This window comes from Dermacentor variabilis, unplaced genomic scaffold (genome assembly GCF_050947875.1).
Source record: "Dermacentor variabilis isolate Ectoservices unplaced genomic scaffold, ASM5094787v1 scaffold_14, whole genome shotgun sequence".
In the NCBI taxonomy this organism is placed as follows: domain Eukaryota; kingdom Metazoa; phylum Arthropoda; class Arachnida; order Ixodida; family Ixodidae; genus Dermacentor; species Dermacentor variabilis.
In genome coordinates, this window is record NW_027460302.1 from 4,435,171 (window position 1) to 4,451,437 (window position 16,267).

The window sequence follows — 16,267 nt, forward strand, 5'->3', positions numbered from 1 at the left end:
AAACAGTACGTAGTGATTGATGGGCAGCAGTCCGATTCTCTTTCGGTAACCTCTGGCGTGCCTCAAGGCAGCGTCCTTGGCCCGCTACTATTTCTTATTTATTGTAACGACATAGTTGATGTAATAGAGGCCCCTGTCAATATTCGTCTGTTCGCAGACGACTGTATCACTTTTAACGATATTAATACAGTTCATGATCAACTATCTCTTCATTTAGCCTTAAACAACATTCTTGAGTGGAGCAACAAGTGGGGAATGAAACTTAACTCAGATAAATCTGTGCTTCTACGCATAACAAACAAAAACTACCCCTAAAATTTTCTTATTCTATTGGCCAAGATCCCTTGGCCGAAGTGAGCGAGTACAAGTATCTTGGAATTACAATTACTAACAACCTAAATTGGAATAGCCACATTGCTGCTACCGCCTCCGCTGCTTTCAGAAAGCTATGTCTACTTCGCCATAAGCTTAAACATGCATCCCATGAAGTAAAATCCTTAGCCTACACCACATTTATTCGACCCAAATTGGAATACTCGTGCGTTATTTGGGACCCGTTTACCAAAATCAACATTTACGCCCTTGAAAGGATACAGAGAAGAGCCATACGTTTTATTTTTTCCAAATACGGCCGCGAAGAGTCTGTTTCTGAATTACTGCGGACAAGTGGCTTTCACACCCTTCAAACGAGGAGAAAAATAATGCGCCTGCAGTTCCTCTACTCCTTGATAAACCGTCAATTTTCTTTAGATCCTAGTTCATACATAACACTTTCCGCATCCAGGAAAACCCGTCATTCCCACCCCCTCGCTCTCTCCCCTTACGTTGCCAGGACAAACCTCTTTAAATTTTCATTCTTTCCTCGAACCATAGAAGAATGGAACCTCATCCCTTTCCATCATCTGAACTCACCTGAATCAATTCAAACTCATATTATTAGTATTTCTTAACTAACATTGCTGTTTTGTGTTATATTGTTTCATTTCTTGAATTTCATATTTTTGCAATTCTGCCTTTTATACATGTACTTTTATTTGTTACCATGCCCCTCCTGCTTGGGCCACACGGCCTGCAGTATGCTGTAAATAAATAAAATAAATAAATAAATAATACTCGTAAAGTTGATGAATTGGGATAATGTTAAACCGCTTAAATAATTCACTCGTGTTTGCATAATAGTCAACACTACCAATGTGCCTAATTGCTTTTTTTCTGTAGTTTGTATAGTCTAATAATGTTTGTTGCTGTTGTACTTCCCCATACCAAAAAATTGCCGACGATTACGTTACTTCCTAATGCGAAATTTGAGCGCAGCAAATAAGCTGTTTCACCTTTTCGATAGATTGAGGCAAAGAAATCTAGCAACACATGTATGCGCTATCACAGAATTTTTTTTTTATTTTTCACACGTATTCCTTTAACAAAGACTCCACTAACAGTTCTTGACAGTCATGAAGGAAGCTTTGTGGTCGGAGAAATAGACTGATATATGTTCGACTTGGTACACCAATGCTTGATTCTCAAAGACTAGATGTATACAAGTGCCTCGCGAGGTTGTCACAGCCGTGGGACGCGTTACGAGCGAGAGGAACGGGATGTTCTCCCGCATAAGTGTTAGGAAATTGCTGTTTGTCTTTATGTCAAGCCGCCACCGATCTGGCTCTCTGATTGCCACCGCACAGGGCGAACGGCAGCGGCACTTTCGGCTCGGGCGGTGCACATATACAGATCCGCCGCCACCGATCTGGCTCTCTGATTGCCACCGCACAGGGGTTGCATTGGAGGAGGAGCGAAGAAAGGAACTAAGTTCGAGCCGGCGCTTTGACAACCGGAGACTCGCAGGAAGAGGGGGGAGGGGGGCGGCGTGTACACCCAGCGGCAAACGATGGGGGCAGAAGCGCGCGCAGCAAGCGGACAACACGATAAAGGGAGGAGGGAAGAGATAGCAGCGACTGACTGATGCCGCTGACGCCGATAGTGAGTCAACCCCAGCTGCGGAGTTGGTTTCAGGGACAACGAATAACCGGCGCGTCGGCAACTGAAGAGCACCCTATCCGCCACACAAGAACAGGGGGGGGGGGGACCCTTTCCTCCTCTTTCTGCATGGCGGCGACGGTGTTCTATGCAGTCACGTTATCTTGACTCTCTAGCGGCGTCAGCGGCATCCAGCGGTATCAGTCGATCGCTGCTAGCGCTGGGGGGATGAAAGGGGGGCGGAGCTGGTTACGAGGCCGACGACGACGCCGACGCGAAACCCAGGAACGGACGCCAAAGAGCTGCGCTCTAAAAACAATAACTCCCATGCGATTAAAACAAGCTGTTATAAAGTGTTATCTCAACGGAAACTGGAAGCAAGGAACGCAGTCGTGCAAGTACACCCACACATTTGGAAATATTAGTTATCAACTGATTAATTTTTGGTTCCCATGACATTATACAATTAAATAACACTCCTAAAGTTTTAACCGTCTCTACAATTTCAATCGTCGCACTACCTAAGCATAAGGTATCGCCTGGAGAAGTAATCTGCATCCGCGAGTGAAAAATGAGAGCTTTTGTTTTTGATGAGTTAACGACTAATGAATTTTTCTATTCCATGCATTTAGGCTCTCTAATGTTGTGTTGATAAGTGTAGTCAATGCACTCATATCGTTACCAGTGAAGAAAATGCTATTTGTCACATTCATGACAAATAAGTCTTCACATTGCCTTCTTCACTTGCCAGGCCCGCTTACTCTCATGTTGCATCAAGGAGAATGTTTTGGTGTAAGATGTTAGGTCGCTACTCGGGATGTTGTTGCCTTCCCAACGACATGCAAGAAGAATTAAGATACTGCGAGCTGAAATGTGGAAACAGATTCGCCTACTCACCGACTTCCTCAAGGTGAGAACCTCTGGGAAAAAATCATATTGTCTTCACTTGGCCAGTGGCAGTTTTAGCACTGAACACATGTTGAATAAATGGTTCCTGCTAATTTTGAAGCCAACAATACAAGGTCAAGAAGAGTACGAGACGATAAGCAAGAACCCAGTGGTCACAGTGGGACAGGTGCAGCTCTCACAACCTTCTAAGGAAGTATTGGAACTCGATCCAAAATTTGCACTTCCCCCGAGACTAGATACAGTAGGGAAGCTTGCCATTTTGAGACAAGTCGCAGCAAAAGCTAATGAAGCGGACGCTAGCAGAGTTGTGGCTGAAGGAGTAGAGACACTGGCTCATTCAAAGGAATGTAAACGCCATGTGCACAGTTTCATTAAAGTTGTGCAGGAATTGAAAAAAGAAAATTGTGCCTATCAGACAAAGAAGAGGGATTTGTAGTATTCGATGCCAGCAGCTACAGCACAAGAGCATTAGAAGCCATGAACAAGAACTTCCACAAGGTAGAAAATAAATGCCTAAAGGAAGCGAAAAGAAAGGTCAAGATGCTTCTAGGAGAAACAAGTAATGGTAGCCCGCTGTGCAACAAACAGGTTTAAAGCAGCAAAAGCCACCACACTGTCGATGTTCTTCAGTGGAAAAAGCCATAAAATTGGTACGCCCTTCCATGCCATTTTATCGGAAGCAGACACGTTGCAATCGCTGCTCTCGGCACACCTTTTCAGGCAACTTTCCAAAGTTAGGGCAGAGGATCCGTTCACTATTAGGAACTCTGAATAACTAACCTCTGAGATAAGAATGTACGAAATGAATGATTGGTACGGGTTCTCGATTGACATCGAAGACATGTAATATTCAACACCGCACACGGATTTGCTGAATGTACTGAGATGAATGTACTGAGACCATCGAGGAGTAAGGAGCCATTCCATTTCAAAGCTTGGTAGGAATGTCTGTGGAAACCTTCTTGGAGCCGTTCAGCACCTATCTCGCTGCCACAATCGCTGTACATGATGGTGCTGTGTTTGTCCAAAAAAGAGGGGTCTGCATAGGATCAAAAATAGCACCAATCCTGAGTGACTTGTACTTCGCAGCATGCGAAAGGAAAGTTCAAGGATCCATCACAGAAACGCACGTCACACGAATTTGTCGGTATGTGGATGACTTCTTGACACTGTGCCAACCAGAGAATGCTACCAATTACCAACAACTTATCGACACCCTACTGGAGTCTTTTCGCTCAACGTGCCCAGAGCTGAACTTCACTTACGAGCGTCCAAACCACAGTTCCCTGCAGTTCCTCAACATTTTGCTAGAATTCCAATCGGGACATCTACGCTTGTGGTACAAGCCCAGAGCACAGAAACAATTTCTTCCCTTCATGTCAAGCCATTCCGAGAATGTAAAAAGGGAAATAGTGAGTGCAGCGTTTAGTTCAGCACTAAATAAATCATGAAAGCATCAAACTGAAGAAAGTTTTCAGCGCCAATTAGGTAGGCTGAAAAATGCACGGTACCCCCTGTCAATGCTATGCAGCATAGCTGAAGGACTCGTAGAGAAGATTAAAAGGAAACAAGAAAGCAAAAGCTGACCTGAAGTTGCCGATGCCAAAAATAATTCTGAAAACAATTCGATATGTGCATGGACTGACCCACAATGTCATCAAGATTGGTAAAAGACACGGCATCCGAGTAGTGCGCTCAGCACCAAACAAGGGAACAAGTATGTGCTCACGAGTGAACCAGGAAAAAAAGGAACCACAATATCAGATCACGCACCAGAGCAGATACTGCGATTGCGTCACCGGAGTAGTGTAGATCGTCCCCCTGTACTGTGGAAAACAATACATAGGGCAAGCAGGAATATGTCCTAATGATTGAACAAGAGAGCATGCATCATCACTTTCAGCGACCCCTGGCAGCAATCTCGCCTTGCATTGGAAACATTGCAAAATGAACAAGAAGGGACAAGATAGCCAAGTAAGCACATGCACGCCCAAATTTCGTGAAGTCCTGAAAAGGAACAACAGTAGGCTAACTCGGCAGATTCTGGAGGCATTTGAGGTAAGTAAAACAGGAGCGCAATGTGTAAGCACACCGTTAATCGCCTTGAAAAGAAAGGAATTCACCTTTTTGAGACAGCCACAGACAGATAAGGGATATGGCGATGAAATAAATAAGAGTGGGAATTTCAACTAAGAAATCAGTTGACAGTGCAGCTGCACCCTCGTCTAGTCGTCCATTCTGTGTCCGTGTTCCTTAAGTTCTGCTGCTACAATCCTCAAATCATATATTGACCATACGAGTTGTTTTGTCATCCTCATACATTGTTACGTGCATATGGCCTTCTGTCAAAAAATGCGAATTTGTCAAGAATCAGAATGAAGTATACAGTTTTCACACATTATATGCTCATCATGCTGTGCCACTGGTGTTTGCACAAACAATGTGTACTCGGGCACTAACAACAAGCAGCTGAATTTCTTGCAGGTGCAAGGCGCTCACATCCCTCCGTATAAGACTGTATACTTTGCTTAATCTAGAAATACGCCTCAGAATTTCTGCTGTTCACACCAATGTCCACATGACAAAAATGATGAGCGCCCGAAATTTGCATTCTTAAGAATAATAATAATATTTGGGGTTTTACGTGCCAAAACCAATTTCTGATTATGAGGCACGCCGTAGTGGAGGACTCCGGAAATTTTGACCACCCGGGGTTCTTTAACGTGCACCTAAAGCTAAGCACACGGGTGTTTTCGCATTTCGCCCCCATCGAAATGCGGCCGCCGTGGCCGTGATTCGATCCCGCGACCTCGTGCTCAGCAGCCCAACACCATAGCCACTGAGCAACCACGGCGGGTGTTCTTAAGAACAGTGCATAAGCGCGTCCACATTTTACGACAGCGCGCATGTACTCATGTAACTTTTAAGCTGTTCCTTATATCGCCCTCACCGATTATAAACACCTTCCTAGCCCAGAAATAACTTTTGAAAAAACACATAATATACGTGACCGAGGCAGAAAGGGGCGGAACCAAAACTCGCCCGCAACGCATATGCACGGTTCACTTCAGAACATAGGCATATTGCATAAAGCGAACACTTATACGCCTAGCACCACTGTGACATATTGCACGTACACATCGCAGTACACTTACGCATCGTAATAGTAAGAACCCTAGCGCTCGAACGTTCTGTACGTGTTCGCGGTCACCAATGCGCATCGCAGCCCGCGAAACAGCTCACACGATGCAAGACACAAACAGCACATTACGAAGGACTGCGATGACACGACAATGAAGCTCATCGCTACACATCGTGTCATCCCTTCTGAACACTGCACAAACTTACAATCTTCGTATCGATGAAGCGCGCGCACACAGAACACCTACGAAGCCCATATGCTGACGTGGGTGATCGCAATCTTCATTTTGGCGCGTACGGAACTAGTGTCATGCTCAGGATGCAGGTGTATGCGATGGCGTTGGCGTTTGTAATGCATATGCAAAAAATGGCCTAAAACACACGAAATCGATGGCTTCATTCCTTCCGACCCTCGCGTAAACGCAACACACATCCGTCTCTTTCCTTTAGCGATCGCACGTACTGAAGACTGTGACGAAGAGTACAGCTGCTTGTTGCGTTAGACAAATAGTTTTGCAGGTGCTAAATAGCTCTTGCAATGGTCACAATAAACCACACAAAAAACAAACCACCGCTGCAGCCTAGCGGTCTAGGCCTCGCGCTCCGCTTCGCTTCGAACCAGCGCCATGTTTATGCGGTCGCCGCACGGAGGCAAAAGTTCACGACAGCCTCTCGTGACGTCACGTCGGCCATTACTGGTGGACCGCTGGCTTGCAGTGCGGCGTGCGGCCATGGGCGGTTTGAGCGTAAATCGGCCCTAAAGGCGGACCCACCATCACATCAGACCGTGGCGCTCGAGGAAGTTTGAGCGTGTCGGCCAGCCGCGGCAGCAAGTGGCTTTGCATGGCAAGCATGTGCATGTGCCACTGTGTGCATGTACGGCAGGATTTGCCACGGCATGTGTTCTGATTCCGTGACACGCGTTGGGGCTGCGGCCACTCCTCAGATAGTTAACGAGTCGCAAACACCAAGAAAATTAAATCTTTATCCTGTGCATTTACATACTCGTAAAAACGCGGTGCTGCCACAGTCGTGCAGCGGGAAAGAAAAAAAGAGGCGCAGGTCGCGTAAACAAGACACTCCGAGAGGGAGCAAGCGAGAGTAAGGGCACACGGGGAGAAGGAAGAACAAGGGAGGGGAGTCCAATGTTCGCAGACGAAGGCGGCGCCCGGGCGGGAAACTTGAAATAGACGCGAGGCAGCACACTCCCCGTCTGGTTATACATATAGCCACTATATGATGCTTTCAGTCCTCACACGGAATAAGCAGGACTGTCTCAGTCACAGGACGGAGAAACGTCTTGATCACTCCCCGTGTTGCCGTCTTGATTTCCACCTTTCGCACCCTGCCGTCCCCACTCGCAATAACGTTCACAATGAGTCCCATGGGCCACTCGTTGCGGTGAACCTGGCTGTCTCTCAGGAGGACGAGGTCACCTGCCTTGAGACTCCGCGTTGGGCCCTGCCACTTGCGACGACTCTGCAGGGTGGTAAGGAACTCAGGTCGCCAGCGGCACCAAAAGGAGTCGGCCAGCCACTGAACCTGCCGCCACTGTCGCCGATATATGTCTTTGTCATTAAAGACTGGTGGCACTGTGTTGCCGCCGACCTTCTGGGTCAGAAGCGTTGCCGGAGTCAGCACTTCCCAGCGCTCGGGGTCCGTTGAAACAGGAACGAGTGGTCGCGAATTTATAATCCCTGAGACTTCTGCCAAGAGGGTTACCAAGACTTCGTGAGTAAGGCGACGAGAGGTATTCTCAAGAAGCATGGAGTCCGAAATTCGCCGTGTGACTCCTATCATCCTTTCCCACACTCCTCCCATGTGAGAAGCATGAGGGGGATTGAACGCCCAAGTGCATCCATGCTCTGACAGGAATGTTCCTAGCTTCTCGTGGTCTGGGCCACTGGTGCTCACCTTTAGTTCGGTGCATGCTCCAACAAAATTTGTCCCGCAATCAGACCTCAGTTGCTTTGCCGGGCCTCTTATGGCAAAGAATCTGCGGAGCGCATTAATAAAACTTGAGGTATCCATGCTCTCGATTACTTCAATATGAACGGCACGGATACTCATGCAAGTGAAGAGCACGGCCCACCGTTTACTGTTGGCCTCACCGCTTCTGGTGCGACGAGACGTAACTTGCCACGGGCCGAATACATCTAGTCCGACATAAGTGAAACGTGGCTCGGTGCTTAGTCTTTCTGCGGGCAGGTCTGCCATCATCTGCTGTAGCTGCATTCCTCTAAGCTTGCGACATGTAACACAACTGTGTATATATGAGGCGATGCTACGCTTAGCTCCGACGATCCAGAACCCAGCTGCCCTGACTGCTCCCTCAGTGAAGTGGCGTCCTTGATGTTTGACCTCTTCGTGATAGTGCCGCACAACCAGGGTGGTGACATGGTGTCGCCCTGGCATGATGATGGGCTTCTGCTCTTGCTGGTCGAAATGGTTGGCCCTGCCTAGTCGGCCACCGATTCTCAAAAGACCGTCGGAATCAACCCATGGATCCAGTCTCCACAGAGGGCTTGACTTCGGTAGTCGCTTTCCTCGTTGCAAGCTTTTCAACTCCTCTGAAAAGGCTTCCTTCTGGACAGATAGAATGACGACTGCCTTTGCTCGGGCTAGGTGTTCTGCAGAAGGTCGCAGTTGGTGAGATGAGCTGTTATGCGGGCAGTTCGACACGTTTTCAGAAGTGCCCCGAATTTTGTCCACTAGCCGTACAAGCGTTGCAACTGCGCGAGTCAGCGTAATCCAACTTGAGAAGCGCTCGAACCGCTTGCTGCCGTGTTGTTTCACGCCCACACTGGTTGCGAGAACATTTACCTGGGGCCGCACCTCCGTGTCGGAATCCGCATCGACCAAGTCGAACTTGCCCTTCAATACCTGCGAGCAGCGTTCTTGACGATACAAAAAGTCCGGGCCTGTCAGCCAGGTCGATCCTGCCATTTGGGCTGCTGGCACAGACCTGGTTCCGAGATCCGCAGGGTTGATGTCAGAAGGAACATAGTGCCATTGGTCTGGCCGTGTAGAGCTCCTTATGCGTTCCACCCTGTTACTGACATACACAAAAAAACCTTGGCGTCTCATCATGTACGTAGCCTAGGACGACCTTGCTGTCAGTATAGAAGTTTACAGCATCAAGTTATATCACGACTGATAAGCTCTGCTAGCTCCACTGCCAACACCGCGCCGCACAGTTCAAGTCTTGGGATGGTGTGTTCCGGATGCGGTGCTAGCTTAGCCTTTCCTATGACGAACCCGATATGACACGCACCATCTGGATATGTCACTCTGAGGTACGCCACTGCAGCCACAGCTTTGGTTGATGCGTCGGAGAATATATGCAGTTCCTTCCTCTGCGGTAGTAAGTGAGGCAGGGGCATAGGTGCGAGATATGTCCAGCTGCTCGAGTACTTGCAAGGAGTCCTTCCACGCCTCCCAGGCGGCTCTCTTTTCGTCAGGAAGTGGGCAGTCCCAGTCGCATGTCTCAGCGACTAGCTCTCGGAGGAGGGACTTTCCTTGAACGATGAGTGGAGCAACAAACCCAAGTGGGTCATACAGGCTATTAACCACTGACAAGACACCGCGCCGGGTGAATGGCTTTTCTTGGATTGGAGTCGTAAATGTGAAGACATCTTTCTTCAGATTCCAAGAAACTCCCAGACTGCGTTGGATCGGCTGTGAGCCATTGCTCAAGTCAAGATCCTTCAAATCCTTGGCAAGGTCTTCTGGAAAGGCTTCCAACATTGTAGGGCAGTTAGAGGCTATCTTGTGGAGCTTGAGGTTTGATGCGGCCATCATCTGTTGCGTGCGGAGTATTAGGCTGATGGCGTCCTCGTCGTTGTGGAGAGACTTCAACCCATCGTCGACATAGAAATCCCTCTCGATGAACTGCCTGACGTCGCTGCCAAATTCTTCCTCTCCTTCTCGTGCTGTTCTCCGCAGCCCGTACGTTGCAACTGCTGGTGAAGGGCTGTTTCCAAACACATGTACCTTCATTCGGTACTCCACCACGTCATTATAGATGTTGTTGTTGCGGAACCACAGAAATCTCAGATAATTTCGGTGGTCGTCTCGTACCAGGAAGCAGTAGAACATGTGCTTAATGTCCACAGTAATGGCCACGGGCTCTTTCCGGAATCGGATGAGCACTCCAAGCAGGCTGTTGATCATGTCTGGACCGGTAAGCAGCACACTGTTTAGAGACACGCCCTTGAACTGTGCACTGGAGTCGAACACGACTCGCGTTTCCCCGGGCTTTCGTGGGTGGCAAACACCAAAGATGGGGAGGTACCAACATTCTTCTCCCTCTCGAACCGGTGGAGCTTCCCCGGCATGGCCTTTCTTGAACATCTTGTCCATGAAGCTCGCGAATTGTTCCCTCAGTTCTGGCTTTCTGTTCAAGGTCCGTTGGACAGCACTGAGGCGTGACTCGGCCAAGCACTTGTTATTCGGAAGCCAAGGTCTTGGAGAACGAAAGGGAAGAGGCGCTACCCAACTGTTGGATTCGTCCCTCGAGAACTCGTCGTCCATCAGCTTCAAGAACTTCCTGTCCTCGACGGAAAGGGAAGGTCTTTTGTCATCCTTCGTTGTGTGGAACAGCGTTTCATCGACCCCATCGTCACAGTGGTCATTCCTAGCAGCGTTCTGAGCTGGTTGGAAGCATTGTGTCGATCCTTGCGTGTCAGCGAGCTTCTCCTTGACCAGAAAATGATTCTGGCATGGCTCGAAAAGGGAGGGACGTCCATTTTCAAGGACGTTTGTTTTGAGGTTGCTCACAGAGTCCGGTGTGCGACTTCGACTTATGCAGACATTCCCCACGATGACCCATCCCAGATCCAGTCTCTGAGCAAATGGAGCATCAGCCGGTCCGTTGCGCTGTTGTCGAACCTTGTGTACTCTGAGGATGTCTCTCCCGAGGAGAAGTAGAATCTTGGCCTCTGGGTCCAAACGAGGAATGAATTTAGCTACAGCTCTGAGATGAGGGAGATGCGATCCCACTTCCGGTGTTGGAATCTCGTTCCTGTTAGGCATCTCGTTGCACTCGATGAGTGTTGGCAAGGGTAGCTTCACAGAGCCATGAATGTCCTCAAAGAGAAAGACAGATGCTCTTCTTCCTATCGCCTCTGTAGTCCCAGCAACATGTCCTTAGTGTGTAGGGGGAACCGTCACCATTGAGCCCGAAAATGTCGAAGAACTCTGTTCTTGCAAGGGACCTGTTGCTCTGGTCGTCAGAGATGGCATACATTTTTTCAGTGTTGTGAGGCTGAGTCGGGTGACTAACTTTCACCAAGCAGATCTTAGAGCAGGATTTGCCACCGCCGCTTTGACCGCAGACCTCTGTACACTTAGATGACACCTCAAGTGCGGAATCTTGGTCTAGACTTACATCTTCAGAGTCGTGATGAGCCACAGTACACTTATGGTTGACATTCCCGGCATGAAGTGCTGTGGCATGCCTTTCGCTACCACAATCGTCACATTTGAGAACTGTTTTGCAGTCTCTTGCAAAGTGGTCTGTTGAAGCGCAGCACCGGGAGCACATCCCATAATTTTTCAGCAGAGATTTTCGTTCATCCAGTGGTTTTTCTCTGAATGTACGACACTTCCGGAGGGGGTGAGGCTTCCTGAGCAGAGGCCAATACTTGGTTGTATCATGCCACTTTGGTGCGTTTGAGGGCGGATGGTCGGTGCTTGCCTACACGTCCGTCAGTTGCACTGAGATGGGCGTTCTTCTCGAGCCGTCATTCGCTGCCCATCTGTCTGCTCTTGGGAGCCTTGAAGGGGTGCCACTTGCGGTGTTGAGTTTGAAGCTAGGATCGTTTCTCGTTTTCGCTTGGTCCCTGGTAAAGCTGGCAAAGAACCAAAAAGGGGGAAAGGCGACCCGATGATCTTGTTTGTACTTCGAGCCTTTCGCTATCCACATGTCTTGCAAGCGCTGCGGCAGTTTTTCTACAATGGGGTTTACCCCTCTTGCCGTGTCCAGATAGGAAAGCCCAGTCAGGTGAGGGTCACATTTTGCAGCCTCAACTTCAAGAAGCAGGCCTCCCAGCTTTCTCAGTTTCTCGGTGTCCTTGTCGGACAGTCTGGGGAAACTTGCGATTCTCCTGAAGATGGCCTCTTCTATAATTTCCGGACGACCATAGCATTCCTCAAGTCTTTCCCAAACTACCTCTAACCCGGCTTCGGGGCTGTCGACGTGCACGGAACGCAGCCGCTTTGCGTAGCTCGACGACTCGGTACCAAGCCATTTCACGAGAAGGTCAAGTTCTTCGCTTGCCGTGACCTCGAGAGTCCGTGTCATTCCCTTGAATGTAGATTTCCACGCCCGGTAGTTCTCAGGGCAGTCGTCAAACTTCGTAAGTGAGGTACTCACAAGGTCGCGTCGAATCAGATACTTTGCCATGGCGGTCAGTTCTGGGGCGTTAGCTTCATCTCCCTGCTGACGAGCAATGTTCTGGGCGATTCCTTGGTTGTGAGCGCTAGAAGGCCATGGAGCGTGGTCTTCAGGTGCTTCATCAACGTTCTGAAAGTCGTAATGCTCTCCGCCGTCATGCCGCTGCGATTGCTGGCGCGGGCCAATGCGCACATGAGCCTGGTCAAGCACGTAGTCAAAGGTACGTTGAGCGCGGTCTTCGGATGCCTCCTCGACAGTCCGACAGATGTGATGCTCCCCGCCGTGCTGATCTACGGCAGCCTCCAGGATCTCTGCTTGTGCTTCCGCGGCGGCCGCTTCTCTGTCCAACTGCAACACATGTAACTCAGTGTCTAGCTCGACTTTCTTGCGTTCGATCTCCGCGGCCGCATTTTTCTCTTGTTCTTCGAGTTTGGCCTTTTCCAGTTTCACCGCGGCTTCTTTCTTCTTAAGAGAAGCCTGCACTCGCGCCGCGGCGGCCTCGCTCTTGCTCTGGCGGCGAGCATGCTTGGCGTTGTCGAGGCGGTCGAACGCTCCGAACGGGCTGAGCGCGACGAATGCCGTGACTGCACAGAGCTCGCCATTTTCTCAGAGCATGCGAGACGAGATTGGCCCGGGCTCACTTGAGCAGCGGGCGACTTGCGGTCTTGCGACGCCATGCCGTGTGTGGCTGCGAGGCGAAAACGGAGCTTCGAAGCGTGGAGTCAGCTAGCCGAGACACCTAAGCCTAGCCGCTTTGGAGACGCGCGTGAGACGCCGACTCGGCGTTCATCGCGTTTTTACTGTTCCGATTCCGTGGCACGCGTTGGGGCTGCGGCCACTCCTCAGATAGTTAACGAGTCGCAAACACAAAGAAAATTAAAACTTTATCCTGTGCATTTACATACTCGTAAAAATGCGGTGCTGCCACAGTCGTGCAGCGCGAAAGAACAAAAAAGGCGCAGGTCGCGTAAACAAGACACTCCGAGAGGGAGCAAGCGAGAGTGAGGGCGCACGGGGAGAAGGAAGTACAAGGGAGGGGAGCCCAATGTTCGCAGACGAAGGCGGCGCCTGGGCGGGAAACTTGAAATAGACGCGAGGCAGCACAGCATGACGTCATCCAAAGTTCGCCCTGCACTTATTTACGGGGCGTCGCCGTCTGACGCGCAGCGGGAAACGCTTAGTTTTGACATTACCTGGATTTGGGCTTCGATTTCGATAATCAATTTCTCAAATTGCGTGTAATTTCTTACTTCTAAAAATGAGCCTACCATAAATTGTGACGCCCTACACGCTTTCCCTATATTGCCCTCTAGTTAAGAAAAATACTAATTAACAAAATTTTGTTATTTAGCGTTTTCGGAGTAACTTAAGCAGCGGCAAAGTATTTCCGCCTTACCGTAAATCTTGTATGCGAATTCGACAGGTGCATCATAGTCATAGACTTTCTATAAAAAACCTGGATTATGTAACAGAGGAAAAACTCTATATAACTGGTGGCAAGTTATTGTTTAGTCTACTTTCATCCTTTCTATTTGTAAACTTCAAATAAAAACTACCACTTCCCTATGCTATCCTTGGCTTCATTATCTGGTGGCTTGATAGGGTCGCAACTAATGAAATCCGCACCGCTCGGCTCCCCTTCTTCCCGTTCATTGTACGGTGAGGGTCTCGACTCCGGAGGTGCAATCTCCTCCGTGAATATTTCCGAGTTTATTGGTCAGCTGCCTTATCTCAAAGTTCACCTTCCACACGATGCCATCCATCAAGAGGACGTTCCGCGTCCGCCGACAAGGCCTTGGGTGGCTCTGGCTGACTCTGCGGGTTAGATCTCATAAACACACATAAATATTCAGGAATGTGGACGTGGGAACCGCTGCCACACTAGCATATCCATAGTGCGACGCACGCGTAATGCAATGCGGAGGCTGTAGGTTCGGTCCCCACTGGCAGCATGTCGTTTTTAGTCCATTTTCCTTTCTGTTTCGGCCCGCCATTTCTACATATCAAATTAAAGAAAAGCTATAAATAACTTCCTTGCTTCTATTCTTAGCTTGTTATCTGTTGGTTTTGTATGGTTGTGACTAATAAACCAATTGTAAGTCTGAGCCCCCTTCACCTGTCCACATTTTTCGGTCCCCGTCTTTTCGCCCGCAACACAAGCATAAAGTGTGAGCAGCCAACCACTTAGAGGGAGCCCCGATGCGTCGAAGTTACGCGCCCTGCCTATGACGCAATAAGGCCCCCTCAGTTTAACGTACCTCGTGCGAGCAGTGATCGTAGTAACCGTGGTGCGATGTCCAGAAACCGAAGTGGTGGTCAAAGCCTCGCATAAGTGGGGTGTACTCCTTCCTGAAGAAGCCCAGATGCCACTGCCGTCAAGGAAATAACGCGTGATGCAGCAACGGCCAGGAAGCTTCCCGAGTTTATGCCAGGCGATCATGCGACGCTACGAACGCCATACCTTGCCTATGGCGTGCGTCGTGTAGCCCAGATCTTTGAAATATTCCGGCAGGATTTTGAACTTTAGCGGCAGACCCCATGGCTCCGAGTTTTTTATTTCATCGTTCTGCGTGCCTGGAAAAACGTGAAGGGATAAAATGAATGAGTCGATTAAAGGATTGTCATTCACACTGTTATTGAAATGCGTTGCTTCAAAAGCGTTGCCTGCTATTGAAATGCATGCCTCAAAAGGCATGCAACCAAGATTTAAATCCGTATAACTGGGTGTAGCGTAAGAGACGAGAGGTGTTCGAGGCCGTGAGTTGTCTCTGCTGCTCTCTGTCAGCGGTTAGTTTCGTAATGCCCAGAACGGCTGAGGTCGACTCGTACTTTGGAAGATAGAACTGTTCGGTTTCTGGATCGCGTCAAGAGAAAGGTTTTCTTTTAGGTGCGCATAAATACGTTTATTCCAGTGGTGGCACAAGTGCTACTATCGCACACTGATCCCGTGACGGACCGCCAGAGCGGGCGTTTAGCCAATGTCTTGTCAAATGTAGCGCGGGGCATCCCGCGGAATATTGTCACCGGGACTGGCTCACATGTCTCGTTCGCCATTCAGCGACCAACATCGCCTTTATCCTCGTGCATGGGGTATCCGTTGACTGCGAAAAGCCTCGTCTTGCCTCATGAAGTGTCTCATTATAGGCTTAGGCACTGCAGTCGTTCGTGCTGTGTCGATCACACCGTGATGACGTAAAGTTTTACAGCCATGGAAGACCGGAACAGCGCAGAAAGGACGAAGGACAGTGAAAACGCAACGTTCTCCTTTGTGCGCTATCTTCCAAGATATATCAACTAGCACAACTCTAGCTTGTACAACTCTGTGTTTGGCATTTTCTTGGAGCGATGTATGCCGCGAAGATCGATGATAATGGAAACCAAATGAACCAATCCGCACGTGAGCAAGCTGACGTGGCTGGCATGGTGCTTTAGGAGCGCCCACACGCATGCCGCCTACAATAGTCAGCGGCTGCAGGAACAACTCGGGGATTCCTTCAAAACGCGGAGCACGCTGAACCGCTTTTGGAAACGCGTCGCGCTGCAAGTATGCGAGGAAAACAAAAAAGAGATATGCTTGGGTCCTGACAAAATAGGAGTTAGACACTCCGCTACGGAGTGGCTTTCAAGTGGTTTTGAAAGTGGCTACGAAGTGGCTTTGAAAGCATTAGATAAATGTCATTTGCAGGTACTAAAGTCTGCGACAACCAAAGAATCAAAAGGTGTGTATAAGCTGTCCAACTCAAGCACGCTTTGCACTAAAAAATATGTCAGCCGACTGTAACGGGTTCAGCGTGAGCCAGTCAGATTCATTTACGGAAAATATCGACTGCAAGCATTCTTCTCTAA

General features: G+C 49.1%; 1 protein-coding gene across 1 annotated transcript in view; it reads right to left on the reverse strand.

Annotated features, from left to right (window-relative positions):
* The window catches only part of LOC142567763 (arylsulfatase B-like), a 267,603-nt gene extending 252,128 nt beyond the window's left edge, over positions 1–15,475 (reverse strand). The window contains exons 1-3 of the mRNA XM_075677931.1: positions 15,460–15,475; positions 14,883–14,995; positions 14,680–14,790 (exon numbers count right to left, since the gene is read on the reverse strand). Of these exons, the coding sequence (XP_075534046.1) occupies positions 14,680–14,790; positions 14,883–14,995; positions 15,460–15,475 (240 nt within the window). The remainder of the gene's footprint in view (positions 1–14,679; positions 14,791–14,882; positions 14,996–15,459) is intronic.
* Between the last annotated feature and the right edge of the window lie 792 nt (positions 15,476–16,267).